Source organism: Sesamum indicum, linkage group LG4 (genome assembly GCF_000512975.1).
Source record: "Sesamum indicum cultivar Zhongzhi No. 13 linkage group LG4, S_indicum_v1.0, whole genome shotgun sequence".
Lineage (NCBI taxonomy): Eukaryota > Viridiplantae > Streptophyta > Magnoliopsida > Lamiales > Pedaliaceae > Sesamum > Sesamum indicum.
The window spans coordinates 8,268,741-8,278,993 of NC_026148.1; the positions used below are offsets into that span (position 1 = coordinate 8,268,741).

Genomic DNA, 10,253 nt, shown 5'->3' on the forward strand with positions numbered 1-10,253 from the left:
TATGCGGATCAAGCAACTTCCTTTCAGAATATATGAATGAACCTTATTTTAAGGAGACAAACTGCAGTATATTGTAAGAAAGTTACAGCTTAAAACCAAACGGCCATTCTTTTCATCCAACACCTAATGATGATGGTCTTGCACATAGCGCAAACCACAATACTTGCAGACAGCGGGGTCCTCCTTATCAAGGCATATGAGCTCAATTGGGTGCCCCAATGCAGGATTATTATCTGCAAGCAGAGGGGAACCGTTATGAAACAGGGAATGGATGTGGCAATACAGCTTCTAAATTGAGTTCAATAGACATTCTAGCAAATGCTGCAGCTGGAGTTGGTGCTGAATTCAGTGCCGGAATTATGTACCAGTACTTGACGATATATTATGCGGTGTATCTTTCCATCAAATCAAAAGAATCTGGTAAGAACACATTCAACTAACCTCCTTCACAGGCAAAGATCCGGCCCTCTACCTTGATAGGTGGAACTTCATTGATCAACTCCATAGGGGACTTTGTACTTGTATCCTATACATGCACGGAGGAATAATTAGAATGACAGTTTAGGCATTAACCACAAGAAGAGAAGCAGGACTGCATAATAGATGAGCTTCACCACATCCAGAGCAGATAGGTATGGTTCATCAACTAGAAAACAATTTGTGCTGTCATGAAAGAACTCAAGCCGAATTATTAAAAATCACGAGACAATATGTACACCTCAAAAGAACTTCAATTAGGAAGGCATAAACACTAGAACTGGGTCTCAGTACCATATGCCTGAGAGATGGTTGCAACTAAGATAACATACTGAGTTGAAATTATGGTCAGTCATATATTCAGAGAGGCATATACCTATTTTTCCATGCCAGACCAGACACAGCGTAGGTTAATATTACTTCTCTTATAGACTAACAAACAGCTGACTATGATTCAAATTAATTGGCCTGGTACTTCATTGACTCCTCAAGTTAACCAAATTAATCTAAGAAAAGCTGGGCAGTCAATGAAACGTTTTGTTCTCTCCAGTATCTTCAAAAAAGAAATGAGGACATTAATTAAGTTCTATAACGAAGGAAACAAACAAAAGACAAAGCAACAATTGAATCGTATGCCTTACACATATTTGCATCTAAGAAGGTCACAGAAATGAGAAACATATAGGTAACAAGAAACATAAATGTCAATATGATATAATATGAATAATCTCATGAATATTATAGGATGGTTGCAGGAATGGTCTCCATGGCTTTCAAAGAGGGCACTGTTCCAGACTTGCTATTACTGGAGCATCGTAGCAATTTTTTGCTTTCCACGGTTTGCGAATTCAAATAGTAGAATTTGCATTTTCATTGGTGATGCATTTTTCGTTTCTTGGAACTTCAAACGCTTGCTGATAGCCACAACACCTCTGATTTCTCTCACTTCACAATTTCGTAACTGTTTCACCAGTCAGTATAGTCTGTCTTGTTTGTGACTTTCCTAATCAACAGAGGACCTCACCTCTCAAAGTTATAGGGTTATTTTCCTGATTCCTTCCGCATGATTATCTCAATTGTCCTAGTATGCTCCATAGTTGGAACAACGACAAGGAAGGCAAACCCATTATATAATAGTTGTACTATAGTTAAACAATTGAAAATTTTAGGTTAGGAGATGGGATATCTTGCAGTGGAGATAAATAATGAAATACCTGCATCCATTTTTGGGTATGAGAAGTGATGAGGTCAGTGCTAACGATGCCGCTGAGGCTTCGAGAATCGGAAGATCGAGTTAGTAATTTGATGAGGTGAGTGGCGATTGTTAGTGGATTTGTTCGCGCGAATGTGGCCATTGCTAAAGAGGGGAAGGTGTAGACAGAGTAGAATCTCTGATGAGAGAGAGAGGAGCAAACAGTAGAGAATAGCAAAGGTAAATTATGCAGTTCCTTTGTTAAGAAAAGAATAGAAAGGTGGTGTTGCAGTTGGAGTCGGACAACTAACAATTTCTCAAAACCTAAAATCAATTTTGAGGAAATTATTAGTTTCAATGTTGTGTTGAGAAATCATTATCGTATTTGAGCATGTAACAATCCACAACCTGAGTTTCTGCTTCCAAGAATCGCATCACACATCACATCATTCTTGTACAGTAGTAGAATACCACTTCTCCAAAATATATAATATATCAACAAGTGTTTTTTCCCCTTGATCCAACTTTAAGATTTCTCAAGAACACAACTCCCAATTTCTTGATCGAATTTAAAAGCTCTTCCGCCTCCACTTCCTTGCCGCCTGATTTGTACAGGTGAACAGCCGCACTCAAAATAAACCTGTCCTCCCTCACCCCACAGCACTCTCTTTCAAAGAAGGAGACTCCTCCTTCCACATCCCCAATATCCATATAACCTCTAACCATTATTCGCTTGGATTCAACATCAGGATCTAATCCAGCTGACCATATTTCTCTGTATATTCTATTGGCCTCCCCCATTAATCCTGCTTTTGTAAAAGCTAAGAGTAAGAGGTTAAAATGAGCACATGTCTCTGAGATTCCTTCCTTCTGCATTAACATTATCATCTTTTCTGCCTCAGAATATCTCGAGCTCCCAGTATAGGCTCGAATAATGGCAAGGTAGGTAAGAGAATCAGGTGAGTAACCATTCTTTTGCATGCTTTGCACAAGTTTTTCTGCTTCATGGTAGAGTCCACCACCAGCAAATACATTGATCATGATGTTGTAGCTCACCTGCACATTGTGACAACAAAAACCAAGTATCAAAAACTAAATCTCTGGCACGCATACATTGAGCATCATATTATGTAAAAGAGATGTTAGGCTTCATGTTTTTATTATCTACTCTTCTGCTTATATCTAATTCCTCCAAAATGTATCTTATATTTTGTATATGATGGTCAGTTGGTACAAGCTATTTTTATCCCACTTTGTCAAACATTAGCATGTGACATATGGTGCACTCAGCACCCTTTGCTTTGCAGGAAAGCGACACCTCAAATGAAGAATATCATGCACAGACATGTGTTCATTTGGTAGTCTCCATTAACCTACCAGCCCAGGTTTTATCCCTACTTCCTGCATTTTACTGAATAGGGCTGATGCTTCACGAACTTTGCCTGCAAAGCCAAATATAATAAATCAAGCATAGTAGAGCAAAAAATTGAACCACCAGTCTACACTGCGAATAGCATCACTACTCGGAGACAGTTCATTTGCTCTTTACAATCTTGTTTGGTTCTTAATTTGGTTGTGGTGAGGTCTTTATAAACTTCTTGTTCTTTTCTGCATGTAGAATCTAAAATCTGATAGAAGTGCTGATTGTCAACAAATTCTGTTACAAAATCAGATCTCTAGAGAAAGATTTCCAACCCATTTTAATATATCACCATAAATCAACTTATAAGGTCCCAGTGACCCTTAAGTACGGCCCTAGAACATTAAATTTATTCATGCGTTTGAACAGGCTGAACGAATCGCTATTGAGAGAGAAAGTTCACCAGCTTTTCCATAGTGACAAATCATATTAGTGTATGTCTTCTCATCCAACGCCCCTGTGCTCTGAGCCATGTTAAACATCTCCACCGCTTTATCCAGGTTTCGGCCTCGCCCATAAACACTACATTGAATTGTAATCAAATTGATATGCAAAAGATCTCTCTTTTCACAATTAGTTTAAATTTGCCTCGAAATCAAAATTAATGTCTGACCTGATCATGGTGTTATATGTCTGAATCGATGGGGAAACATTCAAGGAAACCATGCGCTCATATATGCCGACAGCAGAACGAAGTTTGCCTGGGCCACTCAAATGTCAGTATATTCCCCAGATCATATATGGCCTATAAATTTCTATGACTAAGAAGAGAGGCAATATCAACCTGCTTCTAACATTGCCTTTATGTAAGTGTTGTATGTCACAGTATCAAGCTCAAAATTTTCATGGAAACTATTGTGAATGACTTCCTCTGCTTCAGAATATTTACCTGCAAATGATTGCAACAAATATTCAAGTAAAATTATCATTTTAAACCACCCTAAAGCCAATTCTTCACTTGGACAAAGCCTTGAATTTAATCTTAAATTCTCAAGTAGTGTTAAAACTACCGAGAAACGCTTGGAAGACTTCAGCACTTCACTATCTAAACATCCAACCTAAGTTTCATATGATCCAGACAAAACCTATTAGAATTCTTTCATAGGGAAGAACTTTCTTTTATCCAATATGAAGACTTAAAACTCAAAAAAAAGGGCATAGATTCCAGAACAATTTACAGGAACTAATATCAATTTACAAAACAAACTTCGCAACGAACAAGGCCTTTTCTCCAGCTGTGGTCCTGCATTAACTGATAAGGTTGAAAAGGGATGGAATAAAACACACTCGAATTTTAGAAGAAATCAATGTAGCTTGAGTATGTCCAGAACTGCCCCCGCAGTGGGGTCCAAAAGTTGAGGCCGATAAATAGTCATAAAGAAGGACTTGGGTTGTTTTGAAGGTTTAAAAGTGGTGAGTGTTCTGATTATCGTAGCTAGTCATACAATAATAGGCACTTGGTTCAACAATAAGCAACTAGTAGTATGCTATATCTACAAATGACATGAGTTGATTGAAGAGTAGAATGGTCGGAATGGAAGTTTATCATAGCCTGCAACAGAGACGGCCAAGTATCCTTAATAGACGAAAAGGTCCCACCTATTCAGAAACACTGGAAACTTAACATCTCTTACCACAGTCCGTCAGAGCTTTCACAAGCATGCTGACAGCAACAGGACCCAACCTGTGTCCTTTCTTAGTCTGCTCTCTATAAAACATGCATGCATCCTCTTCTCTACCACATGTGATATAGGCATCAATCATTGAACTATATAAGACGCTCCCATCAGTAGCCCAAGCAGCCACTGCAGTGAAGACATCCCGAGCTTGTTTAAGCTTCTTTTGTTTCCCATATAGGGTAATCATAGATGCCCTAGCAGCATCCTCTAGTCCACAACCAAGTCTCATCATTACTTCATAAAGATATTCAGTAGTCAGCACGTCACCTGCAAAGATATTACATTGGCTCTTGACAGAATCCCAGATCAAAATTGTGATAAGCAAATGGATGATTCTACTTTCAATATGAAACTAAGTATATGATACGAGAAAATCCTTACCCTCTTTGGCAAATTTGCTAATCATTCGGTTGCCTACTGACTTGCCGATTTTGGTTTTAAGCAACAATTCAAGTTTCTCTTTCATCTTTGTTTCGTTTCGAGTTGCCAAACAAAGTGTCAGCATTAGCTCAACTGCCACAGCTCCAGATTGGTCCAAGGACTCAAACCAGTTCTCATATTCTTGCAATCTGCTACATTGTCCGTTCATAGTCATGAAAAATGTCTGAACAAATGGAACTCCCTCAAATTTTTTATTTACACTCAACTCCTCTATTAGTTCTTCTACTTCCCTTAGCATGCCTTCCTTGCAATAGACCTTCATGACTGTCATGAAAATCTCCTCATTCAGCTCAATTTGATCTTTCCTGATCTGGGCAATAAAAGATTTTGCCTTCTCATACAACCCATTTGTCATATACAAATTGAGCATATCTTTACAAGAACTGGCATCAGGAAGTCCAGCCTTAGATAGAGCCTCGTATGCAACTTCTGCAGATGCAAGGTCCCCCTTCACTATATAGCACTTCAACAGTACAATGTAGGAAAATCTTGAGTATGAAATGTTATTTGTTTTCATTTGTTCCATTATATCCAAAGCTTTCTCAAAATTCCCAAAATTGAGATGGACTTGTGCCATTGTTGTATATGTCTTTCCATCACTAAGTTGGCCTGACCTCTCAATTTCTAGAAAGGTCTTTTGTGCATCCTCATAAAGACCCAATTTACTATATATACGGATCAGTAGGCCATAAATTACTTCATCTGCAATAACACCGTACCTCTCCATTTCAGTGAAAAGTGAACAGGCTTTCGAATAATCTGCAGTTCTGTAGTATAATGCCAGGAGTGACGCGCACGTAAAATTGCTAGGCACTATTCCGAGCAATCTCATATCTTCATAGAGATGAATGGCTTCATCTTTGTCCCCATGTTTGGATCTCAAATTGATCAGAAGGCTATAAGTCGACTCTTCAGGCACAAAACCCAAATTCTTCATCTCATTAAATGTCTTCAAAGCTTCCTCACCCATCCCTCCTTTAACAAATGAGCTAATGACAACTGTGTAAGTAAAATTATTTGGAGCCACCCCTTTATCAACCATCTGCCTCCAGACATATATAACATCACTATGAAGTGATTCCTTCTGCAAAGATGATAGCATGAAATTGAAAACAGAAGCTGAAGGCATTATGCCTCTCTCCTGTATAGCAGAATAAAATGAAAGCATTGCCTTATGCCGGCCCCATCTGGCATACAAACACAGCATGGTTCCACAAGCAACCTCATCAGGTTCACATCCTGCTTCAAGCATCTCCAAGAAAGTCTCTTCAGCGAGCTTAATTTTTCCAACTTGGCCATATGCACGGAGAACAATTGTGTAGACTATAACACTTGGCCGATAGCTTAACTGTTATGGCATAAATCTACATTATACCAAATTAATATCTAATATATATGAAAAAAGATTGTGTAGGTCAAGCCGATAGCTAAAACAATCTTTGAAACAGAGCAGCCCTTTGCATCTAAGGCAGTATCTCTAGAATATATTCTTGCACAATGAACAAAAAGCAAACATGTGCCAAGGTGAAAAGCAAAAACTTATGTGCGACACATACACTTTGGTCTTTCCCAGTCCACAAATTCACTAATGCAGAAGGGTTAAAAGATCATGGAGTCCTGATCAATGTCTGATATTCATTTCAATGTCAGATCAAGGCAGAACCAAAATAAGTAACAAAGAAAGGAAAAGGCAAGAAGCTATGATCCTAGTGAGAACTTCATTCCACCTGGCTCTTAAAGGAATAAAAAAGCAAGGGAGTAAGTGCAAACCATATCTAGGACAACTACAGAAGCCAAGTAAGCCGAATTGTCTGACACTCAGTTTGAGCTGAAATGGGCCATTTTTCTCGAGGCTTCGATTTCACAAGCATCCTATTTTAACAGCTTATGCCTTGGTTTGAAAATGAAAACAAGCATCAGACTGAGCCCAAACTAGCTAAATTTCAAACTCCTACGAATTAATATTTGGATTGTATCCCAAACAGAAGTATAAACTATCACATGCCCAATAAAAAGCATTCAGTTGATATCGGCATAGCCTAAGTACAATAAGAAAGAAAAACAACCTGCAATTTCATCCAAGCAAAGAAGTCTCTAACTTGACGCCAACTTCTCTGTTCCTTCAGAACCACACACATCTCTCTAAAATTAAGCTTCGCAACAAAAGAACTCATCACTTCTCTCATATCATATTCCCCTTCGCGCAATCCTGAAGTGCTCCTCACCCGCTTAATCGCAGCGACAACGTGGCGTCCATACAAATGCCCATTCCTATCGTCTTCCAGATACTGCACCATCTGTTCAGGAGTGCGTTTGATCCACTTGGGAGTCTGCACACGCGAGCCTTGGTTTCGTCTCAACACGCTCAAGTACTGGGCTTTGGCTTTGATTATGCGGCGGGCGTTATCGTCTGAGAGTGGGTTCTTGGCGTGTTTGGATTTCGGTTTTGGTTTGTTGAGGTCTTTGGGGTTGCCGGAGCTGAGGGTCCACGGGTCGGGTTTCAGGCAGCAGAGAATTGTGGGCGCTGGTGGTCTTTTAAGCTTATGGGTTTGGGGAGGTTGGTTTAACGGGGATGAATAGAGAAACGAGGATTTTAGGGACTCCATTTCAGTTAATGGAGTTTCCTACAGAAGAAAGCTCCGAGCAAGGAGACGGATTTGAATGGGAGTGATTGTGGTGGTGAAATTTGGCTCCATTTTCAACTGAAATTTGTCGTTCATGGGCTGCATAGAAGAAGCCCATATGTTTGCGCTAATATCTAATGGCGATCCAAACCTAAATGTGATAATGGATCAATCTCTTATATGGATATATCCCAATAAAGGGCGTCCTTTTCTTAGTGGGCCACAACCATTAGCTCGATCAAGAGAGTGGAGAGTGGAGAGATATCTTTCAAATTTTAATTCACCACTTGAATCAGAGTTTCCTGCGCTCTAAGGTTCGTCTTCTACTCTTGAAAAAAATTACTGCATATTACTCTGTGTTTTCATTTTTCTGCATCTCAGAGTGCTCACACTATATATTACTGTAGTACTTTACGCAGTTGATCGTTGAAACAATATTCTACTCCAAATAATGGCTGGGAGTGGTGGCAGCGCCTCCTCAAACCCAAGCCCAGCTCCCAAAATCTTGTTGGCAAAGCCTGGAATTGTCACCTCCAGCAAATTCAATCGAGGCGGCGGCAGCGGCGGACCGGACGATGATTCCACGGCGCTCCGCTCACGCCTTCCATCTATTGGTTCTCTCAACCTCCTTTCAGACTCTTGGGATTTCCAGATCGATCGATTTTTACCTGTCTGTGGCCTCTTTCTCCCCTCATACATGCACCAACTCTGGTAGAGAGATGAGTTTTCTTTATTTTCGCTGATTTTCTCTTGCTGGGTTTGCATTTTGTGCAGTTTTTAACGGATAACACTGAGTTCACCGTGGTGGGTGTAATTGGTCCACCAGGAGTGGGAAAGTCAACTATTCTGAACGAAATTTACGGGTTTGATTCCAGTTCACCTGGTATGCCTGTATAGTATGTCTTCTGTCTCTAATCTAGTCGTTTCTGATGGTCCAAGTTTGGAACTTGGCGCTTTGGCATTGAGTTATACGTCGGAATGAATGTGAAAATTTTGGAAACCATTTGTTTTGGAAGGGGCAGTAAAGTGGAAGCTGTTAATATTACATGCTTACGGATTAATCATTCCTGAACGTTGAATACATTATAAAATTGGCTCAGGAAGTTTGGAACTCCAAGTTTCTTTTGTCGTTCTGTAAGGGAGTGTATAGTGTATATTATGGAGAGATGTGGGATGCAAATTGTTAATCTAATAAGAAAGATGGCTGAATTTCAATCCTTTGACAGGAATGCTACCTCCTTTTGGCATGGAATCGGAGGAAACAAAGGCAATGGCTAGGCACTTTACTGTAGGAATTGAGCCTAGGATTTCCTCCGAAAGGATCATACTTCTTGATACCCAGGTTGCGTACTCCTTTTGGTGCCTTGAGTTCTTCGATGACCTATTTATTGTGAAGTAATATGGTTGCTCGTGAGTTTCAAATTTGCCCTGTTATTTATGATTTGCAGCCTGTATTTAGCCCTTCAGTTTTAGCAGAGATGATTAGGCCTGATGGGTCATCCACAATCTCAGTAATAAGCGGTGAATCCTTATCTGCAGAGCTAGCTCACGAGATGATGAGTATCCAGGTAACTACTTAGGCAAATTATAACCCTGATAACTCCAGCTTATGCTTGTATTTTCTGACACAAAAAACTGGGATGTTATGATTTGTTTCATGTCATATGGTTCTAAGCATTTAATAAAGCCATATCAAATCCTTGATGGAGTAATGTTTTCTATGCAAGGAAAAATTCTAGCTTGGAGTTCTGCTTGCATCTGTTTGTAACATTCTCATTGTGGTCTCCGAGGGAATTCATGATGCTAGCATGTGGCGTTTGATGTTGACGGTAGTCATATCTTCCCTTATAATTGCTGCCATGTTCTTAAGCAAAAAATATTCTTTTGGCCATGGTCTTTCATTAGATTTGGTTATTCTATATATTCTTTTTTTAATAATTTAGAGCTAGTTTATGCTTATGAGCTATTAAGACTTTAAAGCACTTTGTTTAACCCAGTTTTAGAAATTTATGCATGTAACCGCAGGTTCCTCTTTGTCTATTTCATATCCAGTTTTAATGTTTCTTGCCTATCTGTTATTCAGATGCTTCATTCTCCATTATTTGACTATTTATAACCCTCCTTGAGGAGACTGCCTTCTCGAGCTTTTGGCTTCTGGTATTCTTTTTTTCTTGAAAATTTACTGCAAAGGTACATATTTAATTCATTTTGTGAACCAGCATCTTTTACAGATTTTCCACGCTAGTCTTAACGTTTTTGTTTTGGTTTTATGTGGATGCATTAACTTATTTTCTCTCCACTAATATAATTCTCAGCCTCTAATTCTGTGACATCATTGCCCTCAAGCAGGTGGATTTGTTGTGGCATTCCTTTCCTTATCCATCTTCTGTAACACTTTCTCCTCTACCAAGTTCCACTAT

At 39.3% G+C, this 10,253-nt stretch overlaps 3 protein-coding genes across 5 annotated transcripts in view; 1 reads left to right on the forward strand and 2 right to left on the reverse strand.

Moving 5' to 3' along the window:
* Nucleotides 1–2,041, reverse strand: LOC105160220 (NADH dehydrogenase [ubiquinone] iron-sulfur protein 6, mitochondrial). Its single transcript, XM_011077498.2, has 3 exons — nt 1,692–2,041; nt 442–526; nt 1–233 (listed from the first exon to the last, which is right to left on the reverse strand). The coding sequence occupies exons 1-3, from the start codon at nt 1,830–1,832 to the stop codon at nt 124–126; spliced, it is 336 nt and encodes a 111-aa protein (XP_011075800.1). The 5' UTR covers nt 1,833–2,041; the 3' UTR covers nt 1–123.
* Nucleotides 186–7,854, reverse strand: LOC105160219 (pentatricopeptide repeat-containing protein At5g27270). Of its 2 annotated transcripts, XM_011077497.2 has the most exons (10): nt 7,276–7,854; nt 5,150–6,557; nt 4,724–5,035; nt 3,874–3,978; nt 3,703–3,790; nt 3,493–3,611; nt 3,047–3,111; nt 2,078–2,725; nt 442–526; nt 186–233 (listed from the first exon to the last, which is right to left on the reverse strand). In XM_011077497.2, exons 1-8 carry the CDS (start codon nt 7,813–7,815, stop codon nt 2,165–2,167), a joined length of 3,198 nt encoding a protein of 1,065 aa, XP_011075799.1. In that variant the 5' UTR covers nt 7,816–7,854; the 3' UTR covers nt 186–233; nt 442–526; nt 2,078–2,164. The 2 variants fall into 2 exon arrangements, with proteins under 2 accessions (XP_011075799.1, XP_020548852.1); XM_020693193.1 differs by lacking the exons at nt 186–233; nt 442–526; nt 3,047–3,111 and having other exon boundaries at nt 2,523–2,725.
* The window catches only part of LOC105160218 (protein SMG9-like), a 3,583-nt gene continuing 1,335 nt past the window's right edge, over nt 8,006–10,253 (forward strand). The window contains exons 1-7 of one of the 2 annotated variants that reach the window (XM_020693195.1): nt 8,006–8,147; nt 8,241–8,503; nt 8,608–8,716; nt 9,060–9,175; nt 9,282–9,401; nt 9,573–9,662; nt 10,183–10,232. In XM_020693195.1, the coding sequence (XP_020548854.1) occupies nt 8,285–8,503; nt 8,608–8,716; nt 9,060–9,175; nt 9,282–9,401; nt 9,573–9,662; nt 10,183–10,232 (704 nt within the window). In that variant the 5' untranslated portion in view covers nt 8,006–8,147; nt 8,241–8,284. The remainder of the gene's footprint in view (nt 8,148–8,240; nt 8,504–8,607; nt 8,717–9,059; nt 9,176–9,281; nt 9,402–9,572; nt 9,663–10,182; nt 10,233–10,253) is intronic. The other variant, XM_020693196.1, reaches the window with a different exon arrangement.

Coding starts and splice junctions, on each gene's coding strand:
- LOC105160220 (XM_011077498.2), bottom strand. CDS start 1,832: ATGGCCACATTCGCGCGAACAAATCCACTAACAATCGCCACTCACCTC. Junction 527..1,691: donor ATACCCAAAAATGGATGCAG/GTATTTCATTAT, acceptor GTGCATGTATAG/GATACAAGTACAAAGTCCCC. Junction 234..441: donor GATCTTTGCCTGTGAAGGAG/GTTAGTTGAATG, acceptor CTCTGCTTGCAG/ATAATAATCCTGCATTGGGG.
- LOC105160219 (XM_011077497.2), bottom strand. CDS start 7,815: ATGGAGTCCCTAAAATCCTCGTTTCTCTATTCATCCCCGTTAAACCAA. Junction 3,979..4,723: donor GAAAGCTCTGACGGACTGTG/GTAAGAGATGTT, acceptor AATCATTTGCAG/GTAAATATTCTGAAGCAGAG. Junction 3,112..3,492: donor TTGTCACTATGGAAAAGCTG/GTGAACTTTCTC, acceptor TTGGCTTTGCAG/GCAAAGTTCGTGAAGCATCA.